Here is a 20,873-nt window from a genome sequence, read left to right on the forward strand (position 1 = left end):
CTTGTTCATTGAGCCTGCCACAGGCCTGGCCATTCAATGATGCTAGGCAACTACCAGGGCACTCTTTGCTTAGGTGATTTCTTTATTGCATTCTGTGTCAGGATTACTGCAGTCTTTGTTTTTTTTTAATGTTTGTTGCATGATTTGCCTCTTCTCTCATAGGCAATGACCATTTCATTAAAACATGGAATTTAAACTCCGTTGTATTCAGCTACTAAACTGCACTCACACATGATTTGATAAAGCAACTTTACATGCTAAAAAGCATATAACCAATTCACAAAAGTGAACTTTGAAAATGAAAAATATCAGGCAATGAGAGAGGTGATGATTTTGGGGTCCCCCCTAACCTAGGAGGAGGAGGAACAAGCAGATGTCGTGAAAACAAATAGCACATCATGCTGAACGATTCGGTGGTGGTCCCATCCTCTTAGGACCAACCCAAGCAGAGTTATGGGCAAAAACACAATCCCAACCAAAGGCCCTGCAAAGCATTATGGGACGAGATTAGCAGTGGGCAGTGAATATTATAGTATCCATTATCAAAATAGTTCTACAAAGAGCTGCAGTTCAACTAGCCGTTACCAGGTGTCCCTCGTGGATGTGCTCTTTGTTTTCAAGGCATCTGCTTGGTCCTCCCCCTAGGTTAGGGAGGATCCCAAAATCACCACCTCTCTCACTGCTTGCTAAACTTTCATTTTCATTTTTGTGAAATGACTATATGCATTTCAGCATGTAAAGACAGAGATACTTGTCATTTTATCAAGTATTTTATTAGCTGCAGTATGCATGTTGATGCTGCACACAATGTTGCATGTTTTGCTGCACGTTGCATGTGTATAGTATGTTGGGGGAGTTTCTCTGTGCCTTGTTAGCTGCAGTATGCATGTTGATGCTGCACACAATGTTGCATGTTTTGCTGCACGTTGCATGTGTATAGTATGTTGGGGGAGTTTCTCTGTGCCTTGTTAGCTGCAGTATGCATGTTGATGCTGCACACAATGTTGCATGTTTTGCTGCACGTTGCATGTGTATAGTATGTTGGGGGAGTTTCCCTGTGCCTTGTTAGCTGCAGTATGCGTACTGATGCTACACATCATGTTGTATGTTTTATTGCATGTTTCTGGTGTATATTACATTGGGAGAGTTTCTCTGTGCCTTGTTAGCTACAGTATGCATGTTGGCGCTGCATGTTATTTTGCATGCTTTGTTGCATGTTAATAGTATATATTTTACCTTGGGAGTTATTCTGTGCCTTGTTAGCTGCAGTATACATACATGCTGACGTTGCACATCATGTTGCACGTTTTGTTGCATGTTGCTGGTGTATATTACATTGGAGGAGTTTCTCTGTACCGTGTTTGCTGCAGTATGCATGTTGAGTTGACGCTGCACATTATGTTGCATGTTTTGTTGCATGATGCTGGTGTATGTTACGTTGGGGGAGTTTCTCTGCGCCTTGTGAGGTGCAGCATGCGTGTTGAGTTGACGCTACACATTATGTTGCATGTTTTGTTGCATGTTGCTGGTGTATGTTATGTTGGGAGAGTTTCTCTGTGCCTTGTGAGATGCAGCATGCGTGTTGAGTTGACGCTGCACATTATGTTGCATGTTTTGTTGCATGATGCTGGTGTATGTTACGTTGGGGGAGTTTCTCTGCGCCTTGTGAGGTGCAGCATGCGTGCTGGCGCTGCACATCATGTTGCATGTTTTGTTGCAATAAACACGTGCCGTTACCTGCCCGTTCGGTCCCAGTCATACACGTCCACCTTCACGGTCCTGAAAGGCAAAAGCCACATATGACGACAGAGCAAATCACAGCTGGACTCTTAGCGTTCCACAGCACATGCATGTGCATAGCGTGGTCTGACTAGTGTGACATGGGAAGGACTCGCCCATGATCTGCATGCAACGGGCTTGGGTCTTTGGGATGTTACATTGTGTCTGTTGAACCCCCCCTCCCCCCAAACCGTCAAGGACATCCTTGCATTACACAGAACTTTCACTGACGCCTGCAGCCCCTTGTGGGAGGGGAAAGATTCTCACAAGTTTTCTACATGCATGGTAATGTCACATGTGTCTGTTTCTTAAGGGAGGTACTTCCAGGGCGGTAGTCGCATGTATGAGCTTAATGTGGAAACATATCATCAAAAAACTAAAACTACAATAGTAAACACAAGTGTTGAGTGTAAAAAGAAACACTACACAAGTATCTATGGACACACGTCACCCTTTTAATTCCATTCCATCTCAAATGCCTTCTTTGATGATGTTGAAGATGCCACCAAAGTACATGATGAACTATTTGTGGACAAACATGGACGGATTCTAGGCGCAGGGTACATGCATGTAGCATGTTATCACAGCCTCTGGCCTGTCTAACCTCAGATGCACTGACATGGCGCGTGGCACGAGGGTGGCATGGGTGAACACACGTGAGCGGCTCCATGGGCGTGGGGCTGTTATGTGATTTACTCTGCTTGACTGCAAACGCAGGGATGACGGTGGCCTGCATGGGACAGAAGACCTCTCTCTGGTGGGAGAAGCAGGTACCGCAGTGCCACAAGGGAGTCACATTGGCATCACCCTCTAGGCACTGCCGCGGGGGCGCTTTGCGGCCTGAGGCACTGAGCACAAAGGACCAGACTGCACTTTATGAACAGTCTCTGCTGGGGGAGGAGGCCATTGCTGTGTCTGTGATTGTTGGAACAACTACAAAGGAACATAATAATAATAATAATACAGATTTTTGTATAGCGCGAACTGCTACCTCAACTAGGAGGTGTACCACCACACAGTAATGGTGGGGGTCACCCCCCATTTACACACTCTAATTGTAGGGGTCGCCCCCATTTAGTGATAGATCTTGCTTGCTTATAAACTCATGCCTGCATTTGACAATGGATTCCAAAAGGCCATGGGGCATAATAGCAAGGAATATCAATACTTATTGCAAAATGCGCTTAGCGCATTTTTTTTATCGCTGCCTATCGCTGGATATGTTAGAGGAGAAAACATGCTATTAGCAAACTTTTTCTCCATTGTGCTAAAATATCCAGCGATAGCGGCGAAATGCAGCGATATTCATGCATTAACACCAATGGGGACTTAACCTGACAATCCACGTCCTATTGGATAAACAGGTAAGTCATGTTTTTAGCAGGCGTTAGATTATAGCGATAATCGCTCTTAGCGCATTTTTTTAATCTCTTTGCCTGCCTTGATAATAGGCGATAGCTGTGTTAGCGACTGCTTTCAGTCGCTAACAGTTTGGGTACGCCCACTTTGCATGTCATTAGTGATAAATATCGCTAATGACATGCAAAGCGGGCCCCAAACCGATCGCTATCGCCTAAAAGCTTTTGCTAACTGCTGTTAGCGACAGCTTGCTGATAGGGCGATAAAAATATTGCCGCTTTAGCGGGAAAAAGTCCCGCTAAAGCGGCGATATTGCCCTTGCTAATATGCCCCCCTGTTCCTTAAAAGTAAGTCACAGATGAATACATTAGTAGTAAATAACACATGTGCTAATTATGGGGTTGGGGAATACACTCTTTTCCATGCTCAGGACTTTTTGACTTTAGAAGACTGGAGCGGATGCTATTTGGAAGTTCGCTGTTTCCCCACGATTGGCAGAGAGAACCACATGTGCCTGTAAAGTGCCCAGTGATACCTGCAGGGGGCACTCTGCCTGCCTTGCACGAGGGACAGCTGATGGGAACCTGCATCCTTCTGTGGCCAATTTACAGAGGCTTCTTGGAGTGCACGGAGTAGACACCAATGGCCGTATTACACAGTAAGGCCGCACCGGCTCCGTGTGCTTTGTGGAGCACCTTTAGGTGGGTGCGCAGGGTGCAAACTGGACGCTACTACTAGTAATGCAGCCGGTGCAGATTCGAACTCACTCCAGTTCAAGATGGCCGCCTGATTGAAGCAGCAGCCCGCCTCCACAGTGACGGCAGCTTCCGGTCTGCACTTTCAAGAGGCACAGATATCCCCTGCAGGTGGGTACAGGGAGAGATTCACCTGCCTGCAGGGAGATGTTTGGGCGGGGTCTATTGGACCCACTTTTAAAAAAGGGGGAACACTCTTTTAGGCCAGTGCCGCTGTTAAATTTGCACCAGCGCTATTTGTATTACAGAAGGGACCGCGCAAATGTCGGTGATCCCTTCGTTGGCACCAAAGTGCCCTGAGGAGACATGAAGTGGGTGCACACAGCTGTTGTGCTCCCGCTGCACCACCTGCAATGCTGCCCTTGTAGTGTGCTTTTGTGTTCTCTTTCATGCCGTTGTGAATACTCTCCAAAATATTTATAATGGGAGTCAAGTGGGCATATTCAAGGAATGGGCATGAATAATTATCACAAATAAAGCAGATTCTGGCTTCTTTGCGCTGAGGGAGGTGATTGTTTTGAGCATCATTCATAAAAAAGAGTAACTAAAGGACTACTCCTGTAGTAAATGCGACTCCCTGTACTCCTACATGTATTTGCAAATCAACCCCATCCTGTCTAAAGTACAACATTTGCCACTGCGCATCAACCCCACCGCCTCAATAATGGAATGGAATGGAATGAATGTGAAAAGTGCAGAATCTTGAAGCATCCAGGGTGGAAGACGGGGGCAGAAACCTGGCAGCAGCCAAGGGCCCGGGGCTCTCAGTTCCTGGTAGGTATAAAGCAAGATCTATTTGTGTTTAAAGTCCCCTACAGAGGTCTGTACGCACTGATTCCTCTCTTGGAAATTATTCTGCGCTGAGGGCCCGATTCGCAAAAGTAAACTTAGATCTGAAGTGTAACTTAAGACCTGAACTCTAACTTAAGACCTAAAGCCTAACGTTAGACCTGAATTCTAACTGAAGACCTAAAGTCTAACTTAAGACCTGACGTCTGTTTAGACCCGAAATCTAGGTTTAGACCTGAAGTCTAACTTTAGACCTGAAGTCTATCTTAAGACCTGAAGTCTAACTTTAGACCTGAAGTCTAACTTGAGACCTGAAGTCTAACTTGAGACCTGAAGTCTAACTTGAGACCTGTAGTCTAACTTTAGACCTGAAGTCTAACTTGAGACCTGAAGTCTAACTTAAGACCTGAAGTCTAACTTAAGACCTGAAGTCTAACTTGAGACCTGAAGTCTAACTTTAGACCTGAAGTCTAACTTGAGACCTGAAGTCTAACTTAAGACCTGAAGTCTAACTTGAGACCTGAAGTCTAACTTGAGACCTGAAGTCTAACTTTAGACCTGAAGTCTAACTTGAGACCTGAAGTCTAACTTAAGACCTGAAGTCTAACTTAAGACCTGAAGTCTAACTTGAGACCTGAAGTCTAACTTGAAACCTGTAGTCTAACTTTAGACCTGAAGTCTAACTTGAGACCTGTAGTCTAACTTTAGACCTGAAGTCTAACTTGAGACCTGAAGTCTAACTTGAGACCTGAAGTCTAACTTGAGACCTGTAGTCTAACTTTAGACCTGAAGTCTAACTTGAGACCAGAAGTCTAACTTGACACCTGAAGTCTAACTTGAGACCTGAAGTCTACCTTAAGACCTGAAGTCTAACTTAAGACCTGAAGTCTAACTTGAGACCTGAAGTCTAACTTGAAACCTGTAGTCTAACTTTAGACCTGAAGTCTAACTTGAGACCTGTAGTCTAACTTTAGACCTGAAGTCTAACTTGAGACCTGAAGTCTAACTTGAGACCTGAAGTCTAACTTGAGACCTGAAGTCTAACTTGAGACCTGTAGTCTAACTTTAGACCTGAAGTCTAACTTGAGACCTGAAGTCTAACTTGAGACCTGTAGTCTAACTTTAGACCTGAAGTCTGACTTTAGACCTGAAGTCTGACTTTAGACCTGAAGTCTGACTTTAGACCTGAAGTCTAACTTGAGACCTGAAGTCTAACTTAAGACCTGAAGTCTAAGTATAGACCTGAAGTTTAAGTCTAGACCTGAAGTCTAACTTTAGACCTGAAGTCTAACTTGAGACCTGAAGTCTAACTTGAGACCTGAAGTTTAACTTGAGACCTGAAGTCTAACTTTAGACCTGAAGTCTAACTTGAGACCTGAAGTCTAACTTGAGACCTGTAGTCTAACTTTAGACCTGAAGTCTGACTTTAGACCTGAAGTCTGACTTTAGACCTGAAGTCTGACTTTAGACCTGATGTCTAAGTTTAGACTGCATGTCTAAGTTTACCTTTGTGAAACAGGCCCTGAATCTTTAGCTGCCATCTTGTCCTGGCAGTGCCCTCACCAAGTCCCCAGCCTGGCCCCACGTGGGCACTTCACTCAGAGGATAAGCAGGCATCTCTGCCCAGCCTTGTGGCCTGCCAGGCTCCCATCTCTGCCCAGCCTTGTGTCATGGCCTGCCAGGCTCCCATCTCTGCCCAGCCTTGTGGCATGGCCTGCCAGCCTCCCATCTCTGCCCAGCTTTGCGGCCTGCCAGGCTCCCATCTCTGCCTGCCTTGCGGCCTGCCAGCCTCCCATCTCTGCCCATCCTTGCAGCCTGCCAGGCTCCCATCTCTGCCTGCGCTGTCCTGATGGACAGGGCTCCGGGGGAGGGAGGAGGGGCCCTGCTCTGCATGAGTGACGTGTGGCACTGACGGGCACCGCTGGGCCCTGGACAGCATGTCACACATATCACTGTGCGCAGAGCTGGCATGGCGCATCCAGAACTGAGCCTCTGGGATGATTGGCACGGGCGGGCTGTGGTCTACTGAAGCGCACAGATGTGAGACAGCCGGTTGGCACGGAGCACTCCTGGCTGACAGGAGGTCAGACCACTGGAGCTTGGCTGGCACCGGAAGTGCACATGTGGCATGATACCCACCCCGCCGCAGCGCGTGCCAAGGCAGATGGCGCGTGAACCCCCCGCCACTCCAGCTGCGGCTGATGGAAACAGCAGAATCTACAGGGAACCCACAAGGACCCGGATGATGGGCAGAGAAGGAGGGATGCTGACCTGTCGAAGTCCCCGTTGCACAGGGCCCTCACGGGGATGGTGAAGGGCTGCCACACCGGGTTCAGAGTGTTCTTTATCACTTCCGTCTTGTGGCAGATGGTGAATCTAGGAAAGACACAGAGAAAATGTCAAAACACAGGCAGGTGGTAAACAGAACTTTCATCCTTAGGTGGAGGCAGGAACATTCGACCAACTTCAGAGCAACAAACAGAAAAACGCTGTGCCAGCTTCTTGTCAATTTCTGGCCACAAGAGTAAACAAAACAGACTTTTTCTATCTGGAGTCTGCCTTCACAGCTGTCTAACAACCTGTTTCTTACAATATACATAGAGTGAACTTTGGGACTGCCCCCTTCAGTCATTGGCTTCCCTTAACAGGCCTCTTTCAGCCGGTGGCTTGTGACGTTGTCAATCATGCCTTGGTTCAGCCCAGTGGAGTGTTTACTTCTCACCTAATGCGATTGGCTGTTTGGGTGTATCCTTCCGACGTGAGCGCACACATTGAACTGAACGAGGAACTTCTTGACAACTACAGTGCATCTGTTCAATCCTTCTGGCTCCCTCATGTGTCTCGCTAAATGTGATGGCACTCTTGTGTTAGCAAATTAAACCCACCTCTTTTGGTTTTACCATTGTTTGTTAGCTTTGATATTCTGCTGGGCTATCAACACCTGTGTCTCTAGAATGAGAGTGACTGGTGCCACGATGCCCAATGTTAGAAAGGCGATCCCGGGGGAGGCAGAAGATGTCTGACTCACCACCCCTAGGTCCACCCCTCCTTCTCGGAAGTGGCCGAGCGTTGTCGAGAGGCCTCCGTTGTGAGGGCCCTCTCCTATAATCGTACAGCAGAGTAATCACACCACTACAAATGGACACCACACGAGGATAAGTTTTTAGGCTTTATCAATAATAAAAAAGTTGAATAGTTTCGGTAGTATCTACAAGTGGATCGAGGGATCCGTAAAGTCTCGTAACAGGGGATAGGGTAGCGGGACAGTCTCAGTACTTGTGGGGCGAAGGGATACCCTGCGCACAGCTCTCAATCCTCGAGCTGGGGGGTTCCGAAGGGTCGAGCCGCGGCAGCGCCAGCAGGACTCGAGACAGGTTCGGCGAGGACGGGCCGCGGCAGCGCCAGCAGGCTCCAAAGATGGTTCAGCTTAAGATGGACTGCGGCAGTGCCAGCAGGCTCCAAGATGGTTCAGTACGATGGACCGCGGCAGCGCCAGCAGGCTCCAAGATGGTTCAGTACGATGGACCGCGGCAGCGCCAGCAGGCTCCAAGATGGTTCAATACGATGGACCGCGGCAGCGCCAGCAGGCTCCAAGATGGTTCAGTTACGATGGACCGCGGCAGCGCCAGCAGGCTCCAAGACGGTTCCGTTACAATGGACCGCGGCAGCGCCAGCAGGTTCCCAAGATGGTTCAGGTACAGAGTATTGAGTTCTTCACAGGGTCAGCCGCGACAGCGTCAGCAGGGCTCTCGACTCCAGGATACAACTAGCGTCCTACTCCAGGGCTAGCCCAGATATAGGACCGGAGTCCTATGATGTCCGGACCCTCGCGCCTGGGGGTCAGAGGGGCCGGGATGATGGTGTCCAGACACCCAGCACGGGGTGGAGCCAGCGCCCAGGGAGGCTGGAGGGCGATCGATACCAGGCGTCCGGAGACGGCTGGAGGCCCATCGAAACTCCCATCCTCTTGGATTCGTTGAGTGGCCACTCTACCACCTGGGAGGATCTTGGTGCCTCGATGTCGGGGCTTCGCTGGGGGCTTGGCCGGGGTCGGGCCGAGGCCACGTGCTCGGGACGTGGTGGGCCCAAGATGGAGTCGAGCCTGGAATGAGGGTCTGGTGAGGGCGCCGGACCGGCAGCGATGGGGCGTGCAGGATTCGCCGTGTTCAAGGGGGGGAAGAGCCGTGGGTTGCCAGGGGGGCGGCTCTTGTCGATAGTCCGTGTAGTGTCGTGCCACGGGGCGACCGTGGCTCGATGGAGGGCCGATGTCGTCCTGGGCCCGCCATGCGGGAGGGTTAGGACCACGCCACGAGGCCGGGTCCAACATGCGTCCCCCCCAGCTGAAGGCAGGGGAGAGTCACCCATCTTCTTGGGGGTTCTCCTCGCCGAGGCGGAAAAACCGGGACAGGCCATCAGCATTGGCGTGGTCGTTGCCAGGGCGATGCTCCACAGTGAAGTCCATCCCCTGCAGGGAGATGGACCATCGCAGCAGCTTCGGGTTCTCGCCACGCATCTGCATCAGCCACCGCAGGGGCCGGTGGTCGGTCTGTACCCGGAAGTGGGTGCCGAAGAGGTAGGGCCGGAGTCTCTTTAGGGCCCACACGACGGCGAAAGCCTCCCTCTCGATGGTGCTCCATCGTTGTTCTCTAGCCAGCAGGCGCCGACTAATGAAGGCCACAGGAAGGTCGAGTCCCTCAGGGTTTACTTGGGATAGGACCACCCCAATGCCATGCTACGAGGCGTCGGTTTGGACCACAAACTCTCGGCTGTAGTCGGGGGCCTGGAGCACAGGGGCGGTGCACATGGCAGTCTTTAGTGTCTCGAAAGCTGTTTGGCACTCGGGGGTCCAATGCACCTTCTGTGGTAGTCTCTTGGAGGTCAGTTCTGTGAGGGGTCTCACAAAGCTTCCATAGTCCTTTATGAAGCGCCGATAGTATCCAGTGAGCCCCAGGAAGGCTTGGACGGCTGTCTGGGTGACCGGGGGCTCCCAGGCCCGGATAGCGTCGATCTTTGGTTGGAGGGGAGCCATCTGGCCGCTCCCTACTTGGTGCCCCAGATAGGTTACCGACCCTTGGCCTATCTGGCACTTGCTAGCTTTTATTGTTAGTCCGGCCCGTTGGAGGGCCGTCAGGTCCTCCCAGAGGTGCGTCAGGTGTTCGTCCCAGTGGAGGCTGTATACCGCAATATCGTCCAGATAGGCGGCACTGAACTCTTCTAGCCCCACCAGCACTCTGTTCACTAGCCTCTGGAAGGTAGCCGGGGCGTTTTTAATGCCGAAGGGCATCACTTTGAAGTGGAAGTGGCCGTCGGGGGTCGAGAAGGCAGATCGCTCTTGGGCCCCAGGGGTGAGGCCGATCTGCCAATACCCGGCCGTGAGGTCGAAGGTGCTGAGATACTTGTCAGCCCCCAGGCGATCGATCAGCTCATCTGCCCGGGGGATGGGATGGGCGTCGGTCCTGGTGACGGCATTCAATCCCCGGTAGTCGACACAAAACCGGATCTCAGGGGGCGTGCTGGGTACGGTGGCTTTAGGGACCAGGACAACGGGACTGGCCCAGGGACTGTTGGAGGGTTCGACTACCCCCAGGGCTAACATCTTGGTCACTTCCCACTGAATGCAGGCCCGAACTCGGTCGGGAACTCGGTAGGCCCGATGTCGCACGGGCGGGCTGTCCCCGGTGTCGACATCGTGGACACACCACTGCGTGACCCCGGGTGTCAGGGAAAATAGGTCTGCAAATTGCCCCAGCAGCTTCCGGCAGTCTTGGTGCTGCTCTGGGGTTAGGGTGGAGGAGAGCCTGACCCCTTCGACGGAGCCGTCCTTCTCGTGGTGCTCAGGAGATCGGGTAGGGCCTCGGAGTCGTCTTCTGCTCCGTCGTCTGTAGCTAGCAGCAGGCTCAGTTCCGTGCGGGCAAAGTGAGGCTTGAGCCGGTTGGCGTGCAGAACCCGGAGGGGGTTTCGGGGGGACTCCATGTCCACCAAGTAAGTGACGGGGCTCTTGCGCTCCACCACCTTGAAGGGCCCCGTCCATTTGTCCTGGAGGGCACAAGGTTCGACCGGGGACATGACCCAGACCTGTTGGCCCGGCTCGAACTCGATGGACGAGGCGTTCTGGTCATACCAGCGTTTCATCTCCTCCTGACTGACCTCCAGGTTGGCCTCGGCAAGTTCCCGGAACTTCCGAGTCTGGTTGCGGAGGGTCCGGAGGTACAGGTAGACATCCGGTGGGGCATCTTGGTCAGCCGTCTCCCAGCCTTCTTTGACCAGGCTGAGGGGACCTCGGAACGGGTGTCCGTACAAGAGTTCAAAGGGGCTGAACCCCAGGGACTTCTGGGGCACCTCCCGATAGGCAAACAGGAGGCAGGGCAGTAGGACGTCCCATCTGCGTCGTAGTGGCTCTTCTAGGCCCTTGATCATCCCCTTGAGTGTCCGGTTAAACCGCTCCACAAGTCCATTTCCTTGGGGGTGATACGGGGTGGTGAACTTATAAGTGACCCCGCACTGTTGCCACAGGGACCGCATATACTTGGATATAAAGTTTGTGCCCCGATCACTCACGACCTCTCGGGGGAAACTGACTCTGGAGAAGATCCCCATTAGCGCTCGGCCCACCACGGGGGCCGTGATGGTTCGGAGGGGGATGGCTTCAGGATAGCGGGTGGCATGGTCCACCAGGACGAGGATGAAGCGGTGTCCTTGAGAGGTGCGGGGGTCCAAGGGCCCCACTATGTCGATCCCCACTCGCTCGAAGGGGGTGGTGACCACGGGGAACGGTTGGAGCGGGGCTTTGACTTTCCCCCCGCTCTTCCCGCTAGCTTGACAGTTCGGACAGGTTCTGCAGTGGTTGCTGACATCGTTGCGCATCTTCGGCCAGTAGAAATGGGTCACTAGGCGGCTGTAGGTCTTGTCCTGCCCTAGGTGCCCGGCGAGGGGCACGTCATGTGCCAAGTTCAAGAGGAAGTCTCTAAATCAGAGGGGGACGACTAGCACTCGGCTGGCCCCCAGTTCGGCAATCTTTTGCTCGCTGTAGAGGAGGTCTTGGTCCCAATAGACCCAGTGGGACCCCGCGGGGTCTCCGGCGGCTTGAGTGGCGGCTTGTTGTCGGAGTCCCTCGAGGGAGGGACACGTTTTCTGCTCTTGGCGGAACTGCTCGCGGGTTGGGCCACCTTCTTACCGCCATTGGGCTAGTTCGGGAAGGTGGCCGAGCTCGGTGGGGTCTTCCTGGCTGGGCCCCTGGGGCTCGAGTTCTGGGCTGGCGTCCTCGGGGACGGCGGGCTGCGGAGGTGCGGGCCACTCCGGTTCTTCAGGCGGGGGGGCCTCGTTCGGGGCGGAGGCCCGGGCGGTCATGGATCGAGTAGTCGCGCAGACCCACTCTGGAAGTCCTAGCATTCCCAGATGCTCTCTCCGCTCGACGTGGGCCCAGGGGGAACTTTCCAGATCGTTCCCAAGGAGGCAGTCCACGGGGGCGTCGTCTCGGACGGTCACCTTCAGCAGGCCAGACACCCCTCCCCATTCGAAGGGGATACGGGCCATCTGGCACAAGCTCTCGGAGTTGTCCGCCGTCCGTACTGGGCACAGGACGTTGGGTAGTATCTGTTCCGGGGTCACCAAGTGGCAGCGGACCGCCGTTACGCTGGCCCCAGTGTCACGGGGGGCCTCGGCCCGGCGTCCATTAATGGTGACCCATTGGCGGTACTTCTGGGTGTTGCCTGGGATTGGATCTCGGGGGATCATGTCTCGTTCGCCCAGGCATGCCAAGATCATAGCAGCGGGCTCCCACTCGGCCTACTCGTGGTTGTCGTCCTCCTCCTCGCTTCTCTCTTCACCCAGGGCGGCAGCAGTGATCTGGCGGTTGGGAGGACCGGTGGCGCCGGGTCGCTGGTTCATCGGGCAGAGAGGATCATTAGCATAATGACCCGGCCGCTGGCATCTGTAGCAAGTAACGTTGGGGCGGGGCCCCGGTCATGCTGGAGGGGCCCCCCTTCGGCCCAGGGCTGGCGAAGTGGAGGTAGGGGAGGACCACGTGGGGGCGTCTCTGCCCCTGCTCTGGCCTCCTCCGCCGCCTCGGGGTCGGTGGTTCCCCGGGGATCCCCGGCCGTAGTCTCCCATCGGGTTCCGGGGGACTCGGGTGCTCACCCATCGATCAGCCTCGACAGCAAGTTTTCGTGGCTCAGTCAGTTTGCTGTCGAGGAGATGCTGCCGGAGTTCGATGAAGCAGTTATTGGAAAGATGTTCCCATATGATACGGTCAACCAACTCCTGGTAGGTGGTGACCTGACTGCCTTTGATCCAACCCTCGAAGGCTCTGCTATAGAAGTTCACGTACTCCACCCATGTAGTACCGGGGATCTTTTTACAGTCTCGGAATCTCTGCCGGTACATTTCGGGGGTGAGTCCGTAGCGAGTGAGGAGGGCTGTTTTCATGTGTTCGTAGGAGGTCATCTCGGCATCGGGAAGCTCTAGTAGGGCGTCTCTCCCTTCGTTGACGAACTTCCCCCACAGGCCGGCGCCCCAGTCCTTGAGGGGTACTCTATGGGCGGTCATGGCTACTTCATATGCTTTGAACCATTGTTGGATGTCGTCGTTCTTATAGTACTCCTTGACGACATCCTTGGGTATGTGCACCTTCGTGTCCACAGGAGGGGGCGAGGTCTTTCCCCCGGATGCGCTGGCATCGTTCGTTTTGGCCTTGATTTCTAGTTCCTTTAAGCCACGCTCATGCTCGAGCATGAGTTTCTTTTCCTCGAGGTCTCTTTGTCTTCGTTTCTCCTCCAGGTCTCCTTCTAGCCGTAGTTGCTCGAGGGCTATCTTTTTTGTCGTCAGCTGTAGTTCTCCGTCTAGCCGGAGTCGGGCGAGCTCCAATTCATGGAGCCGGATCCTCTCTCGTTCCCGGGCGTCTTCGTGGGAGAGGCCCGTGTCTGGGTTTGCGGGTCTTTCTCCCGCTGGGGGCGCGTCGGTCTCCGGGCGTCCGTTCGGGCCCGGGTTATCTTCGTTCTGGGGTGGCGTGTCTCCGGCTTCCACCCATGCTTGCAGGGCCGATTTAAAGTCTTCCTTTGTGCTTAGGCCAGTGGTAGCGATGCCCAGGTCTTTGCAGAATTGTTTCAACTCCTTATGACTGTACTCTTCCATTTTCTCTTTCTGGAATTCTGCAGTCGGTCTGGTTTCTTGAGTAGTCATGGTCGCAGTCTGTTTTTCTCGGTAGCGGGTAAATCACTCTCTGTACGATTTGCGTGGGCTCGGATCGCGCCGCCTGCCACCAATGTTAGAAAGGCGATCCCGGGGGAGGCAGAAGATGTCTGACTGACCACCCCTAGGTCCACCCCTCCTTCTCGGAAGTGGCCGAGCGTTGTCGAGAGGCCTCCGGTGTGAGGGCCCTCTCCTATAATCGTACAGCAGAGTAATCACACCACTACAAATGGACACCACACGAGGATACGTTTTTAGGCTTTATCAATAGTAAAAAAGTTGAATAGCTTCGGTAGTATCTACAAGCGGATCGAGGGATCCGTAAAGTCTCGTAACAGGGGATAGGGTAGCGGGACAGTCTCAGTACTTGTGGGGCTCAATCCTCGAGCTGGGGGGTTCCGAAGGGTCGAGCCGCGGCAGCGCCAGCAGGACTCAAGGCAGGTTCGGCGAGGACGGGCCGCGGCAGCGCCAGCAGGCTCCAAAGATGGTTCAGCTTAAGATGGACCGCGGCAGCGCCAGCAGGCTCCAAGATGGTTCAGTACGATGGACCGCGGCAGCGCCAGCAGGCTCCAAGATGGTTCAGTACGATGGACCGCGGCAGCGCCAGCAGGCTCCAAGATGGTTCAGTTACGATGGACCGCGGCAGCGCCAGCAGGCTCCAAGATGGTTCCGTTACGATGGACCGCGGCAGCGTCAGCGTCAGCAGGTTCCCAAGATGGTTCAGGTACAGAGTATTGAGTTCTTCACAGGGTCAGCCGCGACAGCGTCAGCAGGGCTCTCGACTCCAGGATACAGCTAGCTTCCTACTCCAGGGCTAGCCCAGATATAGGACCGGAGTCCTTTGATGTCCGGACCCTCGTGCCTGGGGGTCAGAGGGGCCGGGATGATGGTGTCCAGACACCCAGCAGGGGGGTGGAGCCAGCGCCCAGGGAGGCCGGAGGGCGATCGATACCAGGCGTCCGGAGACGGCTGGAGGCCCATCGAAACTCCCATCCTCTTGGATTCGTTGAGTGGCCACTCTACCACCTGGGAGGATCTTGGTGCCTCGATGTCGGGGCTTCGCTGGGCCTTGGCCGGGGTCGGGCCGAGGCCACATGCTCGGGACGTGGTGGGCCCAAGATGGAGTCGGGCCTGGAATGAGGGTCTGGCGAGGGCGCCGGACCGTCAGCGATGGGGCGTGCAGGATTCGCCGTGTTCAAGGGGGGAAGAGCCGTGGGTTGCCAGGGGGGCGGCTCTTGTCCATAGTCCGTGTAGGGTCGTGCCACGGGGCGACCGTGGCTCGATGGAGGGCCGATGTCATCCTGGGCCCGCCATGCGGGAGGGGTAGGCCCACGTCACGAGGCCGGGTCCAACAACCAAGCATGGGGCCAGGGTGCACTGATCCTAAGGGGCTTATTTATGAGCCCTTGCGTCACTTATGCGCTGCTGGTACATCACTTTTTGTGACGCACCAGTGGCATAAAAAATGCACCATGTTGTGTCATATTTACGAAGTGACGCATCTAGGTAGATGGGTCACTTCCTAAACCCCTGCGCTACATTATACCTGCGCCAGGTATAATGTATGCAGGGTGGGCGTACCCCCGCAAGAAAGGGTCGTACGAATGGCGCTGTGAAATCGATGAGATTTCGCTGCATCACTTCTAGGACGCCAATGCGTCAAAAACTTACGCCTGCCTCACAGCAGGCGTAAGACTGATGCAGGTCCTTTCACATGGGGCTTGCCTCATGTGAAAGAAACATTGCTAGAGTTGCGTCAGGCTTCCGACACAACTCCAGCAATGCGCCACTGTTTGCGCTGACAGAGACGTTAGTTATACTGACGTATCTGTCCTTCCTTGCGACATGATGCATCATATTGTAAATATGACCCATCATTGGTGTCGCAAGGAGGGCGCACTGAGAAGCGGCACATCGCTGCTTTCACGCAGTGATGCGCCTCTTCTCGTAAATGAGGCACAAATGTTTTGTAGTCAGGGCTGGGAGCGGGCTTTTCTGCTGGGCATCGCGTGTGGACGCAGGTGGCGTTGGAGTACGAAGGACATGGGCAGCAGGAGCGCTCCTTGGCATGTGATCTGCTACCACCCCCCTCACATGTGCTGATGAATCTCTCCCTGGCATGTGACCTGCCATCACCCCTCTCATATGTGCTGATGAATCTCTCCCTGGCATGTGACCTGCCATCACCCCTCTCATATGTGCTAATGAAACTCTCTCCCTGGCATGTGACCTGCCACCTGCCATCACCCCCCTCATATGTGCTGATGAATCTCTCTCCCTGGCATGCCTCTCTTTTGTACAGATGAATCTCTCTCGCTCCGCTCTCCCTGGCATGTGATCTCCCATCCCTCCCTCTCACATGTGCCGCTGAATCTTTCCCCCTTGGGTCTCCCTTGCATGTGCTGATGAATCTCTCTCCCTGATATGTGATCTGCAGTCACCCCCCTCACATGTGCTGATGATCCTCTCTCCCTGACATGTGCTGATGATTATCTCCCTGGCTTGTGCTGATGATTCTCTCTCCCTGGCTTGTGCTCATGATTGTCTCTCCCTGGCACGTGCTGATGATTCGCTCTCCCTCGCATGTGCTGATAATTCTCTCGCCCTCGCATGTGCTGATGATTCTCTCTCCCTCGCATGTGCTGAGGATTCTCTCTCCCTGACATGTGCGGATGATTCTCTCTCCCTGACATGTGCTGATGATGCTCTCTCCCTCGCATGTGCTGATGATTCTCTCTCCCTGGCATGTGCTGATGATTCTCTCTCTCCCTGGCATGTGCTGATGATTCTCTCTCCCTCGCATGTGCTGATGATTCTCTATCCCTGGAGCGTGCTGATTATTCTCTCTCCCTGGCACGTGCTGATGATTCTCTCTCCCTGACATGTGCTGATGCTCTCCCTGAAATGTGCTGTTGATTCTCTCTCCCTGACATGTGCTGATGATTCTCTCTCCCTCGCATGTGCTGATTATTCTCTCTCACTGGCATGTGCTGATGATTCTCTCTCCCTGGCATGTCCTGATGATTCTCTCTCCTCGGCATGTGCTGATGATTCTCTCTCTCTGACATGTGCTGATGATTCTCTCTCCCTGGCATGTGCTGATGATTCTCTCCCTGGTATGTGCTGATGATTCTCTCCCCCTGGCATGTGCTGATGATTCTCTCTCCCTGGCATGTGCTGATAATTCTCTCTCCCTGTCATGTGCTGATGATTCTCTCCCCTTGGCATGTGCTGATGATTCTCTCTCCCTGGCATGTGCTGATGATTCTCTCCCTGGTATGTGCTGACGATTCTCCCTCATGTGCTGATGATTCTCTCCCCCTGGCTTGTGCTGATAATTCTCTCTCCCTGGCATGTGCTGATGATTCTCTCCCCTTGGCATGTGCTGATGATTCTCTCCCTGGCATGTGCTGATGATTCTCTCCCTGGTATGTGCTGATGATTCTCTCTCCCTGGCATGATGATTCTCTCTCCCTGGCATGTGCTGATTATTCTCTCTACCTTGCATGTGCTGATGATTCTCGCTCCCTTGCATGTGCTGATGATTCTCTCTCCTGTGCTGATGATTCTCTCCCCCTGGCTTGTGCTGATAATTCTCTCCCCCTGGCATGTGCTGATGATTCTCTCTCCTGTGCTGATAATTCTCTCTCCCTGGCATGTGCTGATGATTCTCTCTCCCTTGCATGTGCTGATGATTCTCTCTCCCTGGCATGTGCTGATGATTCTCTCTCCCTTGCATGTGCTGATGATTCTCTCCCCCTGGCTTGTGCTGATAATTCTCTCTCCCTGGCATGTGCTGATGATTCTCTCTCCCTTGCATGTACTGATGATTCTCTCTCCTGTGCTGATGATTCTCTCTCCCTGGCATGTGCTGACTATTCTCTCTCCTTGGCATGTGCTGATGATTCTCTCTCCCTTGCATGTGCTAATGATTCTCTCTCCTGTGCTGATGATTCTCTCCCCCTGGCTTGTGCTGATAATTTTCTCTACCTGGCATGTGCTGATGATTCTCTCCCCTGGCATGTGCTGATGATTCTCTCTCCCTGGCATGTGCTGATGATTCTCTCCCTGATATGTGCTGGTGATTCTCTCTCCCTGGCATGATGATTCTCTCTCCCTTGCATGTGCTGATGATTCTCTCTCCCTTGCATGTGCTGATGACTCTCTCTCATGTGCTGATGATTCTCTCTCCCTTGCATGTGCTGATGATTCTCTCTCATGTGCTGATGATTCTCTCTCCCTGGCATGTGCTGATGATTCTCTCTCCCTTGCATGTGCTGATGATTCTCTCTCCCTTGCATGTGCTGATGATTCTCTCTCATGTCCTGATGATTCTCTCTCCCTTGCATGTGCTGATGATTCTCTCCATGGTATGTGCTGATGATTCTCTCTCCCTAGCATGATGATTCTCTCTCCCTGGCATGTGCTGATGATTCTCTCTCCCTTACATGTGCTGATGATTCTCTCTCCCTTGCATGTGCTGATGATTCTCTCTCATGTGCTGATGATTCTCTCTCCCTTGCATGTGCTGATGATTCTCTCTCATGTGCTGATGATTCTCTCTCCCTGGCATGTGCTGATGATTCTCTCTCCCTTGCATGTGCTGATGATTCTCTCTCCCTTACATGTGCTGATGATTCTCTCTCACGTGCTGATGATTCTCTCTCCCTTGCATGTGCTGATGATTCTCTCTCATGTGCTGAGGATTCTCTCTCCCTTGCATGTGCTGATGATTCTCTCTCCCTTGCATGTGCTGATGATTCTCTCTCCTGTGCTGATGATTCTCTCTCCCTGTCATGTGCTGATGATTCTCTCTCCCTTGCATGTGCTGATGATTCTCTCTCCCTTGCATGTGCTGATGATTCTCTCTCATGTGCTGATGATTCTCTCTCCGTTGCATGTGCTGATGATTCTCACTCACGTGCTGATGATTCTCTCTCCCTGGCATGTGCTGATGATTCTCTCTCCCTTGCATTTGCTGATGATTCTCTCTCCCTTGCATGTGCTGATGATTCTCTCTCATGTGCTGATGATCCTCTCTCCCTTGCATGTGCTGATGATTCTCTCCCCCTTGCTGATGATTCTCTCTCCCTGGCATGTGCTGATGATTCTCTCTCCCTTGCATGTGCTGATGATTCTTTCTCCTGTGCTTATGATTCTCTCCCCCTGGCTTGTGCTGATAATTTTCTCTCCCTGGCATGTGCTGATAATTCTCTCCCCCTAGCATGTGCTGATGATTCTCTCTCCCTGGCATGTGCTGATGATTCTCTCCCTGGTTTGTGCTGATGATTCTCTCTCCCTGGCATGATGATTCTCTCTCCATGGCATGTGCTGATGATTCTCTCTCATGTGCGGATGATTCTCTCTCCCTGGCATGTGCTGATGATTCTCTCCCTTGCATGTGCTGAGGATTCTCTCTCCTGTGCTCATGATTCTCTCTCCCTTGCGTGTACTGATGATTCTCTCTCCTGTGCTGATGATTCTCTCTCCCTGGCATGTGCTGATGATTCTCTCTCCCTTGCATGTGCTGATGATTCTTTCTCCTGTGCTGATGAGTCTCTCCCCCTGGCTTGTGCTGATAATTCTCTCTCCCTGGCATGTGCTGATGATTCTCTCCCCCTGGCATGTGCTGATAATTCTCTCTCCCTGGCATGTGCTGATGATTCTCTCTCTGGTATGTGCTGATGATTCTCTCTCCCTGGCATGATGATTCTCTCTCCCTGGCATGTGCTGATGATTCTCTCTCCCTTGCATGTGCTGATGATTCTCTCTCCCTTGCATGTGCTGATGATTCTCTCTCCCTGGCATGATGATTCTCTCTCCCTGGCATGTGCTGATGATTCTCTCTCCCTTGCATGTTCTGATGATTCTCTCTCCCTTGCATGTGATGATAATTCTCTCTCATGTGCTGATGATTCTCTCTCACTGGCATGTGCTGATGATTCTCTCTCCCTTGCATGTGCTGATGATTCTCTCTCCCTTGCATGTACTGATGATTATCTCTCCTGTGCTGATGATTTTCTCTCCCTGGCATGTGCTGATGATTCTCTCTCCCTTGCATGTGCTGATGATTCTCTCTCCCGTGCTGATGATTCTCTCCCCCTGGTTTGTGCTGATGATTCTCTCTCCCTGGCATGTTCTGATGATTCTCTCCGTGGTATGTGCTGATGATTCTCTCTCCCTGGCATGATGATTCTCTCTCCTTTGCATGTGCTGATGATTCTCTCTCTTGCATGTGCTGATGATTCTCTCTCCCTTGCATGTGCTGATGATTCTCTCTCATGTGCTGATGTTTGTCTCTCCCTTGCATGTGCTGATGATTCTCTCTCATGTGCTGATGATTCTCTCTCCCTGGCATGTGCTGATGATTCTCTCCCTGGTTTGTGCTGATGATTCTCTCTCCCTGGCATGATGATTCTCTCTCCATGGCATGTGCTGATGATTCTCTCTCCCTTGCAAGTGCTGATGATTCTCTCTCCCTTGCATGTTCTGATGATTCTCTCTCATGTGCTGATGATTCTTTCTCCCTTGCATGTGCTGATGATTCTCTCTCATGTGCGGATGATTCTCTCTCCCTGGCATGTGCTGATGATTCTCTCCCTTGCATGTGCTGAGGATTCTCTCTCCTGTGCTCATGATTCTCTCTCCTTGCATGTACTGATGATTCTCTCTCCTGTGCTAATGATTCTCTCTCCCTGGCATGTGCTGATGATTCTCTCTCCCTTGCATGTGCTGATGATTCTCTCTCCTGTGCTGATGAGTCTCTCCCCCTGGCTTGTGCTGATAATTCTCTCTCCCTGGCATGTGCTGATGATTCTCTCCCCCTGGCATGTGCTGATAATTCTCTCTCCCTGGCATGTGCTGATGATTCTCTCTCTGGTATGTGCTGATGATTCTCTCTCCCTGGCATGATGATTCTCTCTCCCTGGCATGTGCTGATGATTCTCTCTCCCTTGCATGTGCTGATGATTCTCTCTCCCTTGCATGTGCTGATGATTCTCTCTC

At 52.7% G+C, this 20,873-nt stretch overlaps 1 protein-coding gene across 1 annotated transcript in view; it reads right to left on the bottom strand.

Moving 5' to 3' along the window:
• CPNE9 (copine family member 9) overlaps positions 1 to 20,873 on the bottom strand; it is a 482,542-nt gene that overhangs the window by 92,366 nt on the left and 369,303 nt on the right. The window contains exons 4-5 of the mRNA XM_078659325.1: positions 6,954 to 7,058; positions 1,738 to 1,779 (exon numbers count right to left, since the gene is read on the bottom strand). Of these exons, the coding sequence (XP_078515451.1) occupies positions 1,738 to 1,779; positions 6,954 to 7,058 (147 nt within the window). The remainder of the gene's footprint in view (positions 1 to 1,737; positions 1,780 to 6,953; positions 7,059 to 20,873) is intronic.

This window comes from Lissotriton helveticus, chromosome 9 (assembly GCF_964261635.1).
Source record: "Lissotriton helveticus chromosome 9, aLisHel1.1, whole genome shotgun sequence".
Taxonomy (NCBI): Eukaryota; Metazoa; Chordata; class Amphibia; order Caudata; family Salamandridae; genus Lissotriton; species Lissotriton helveticus.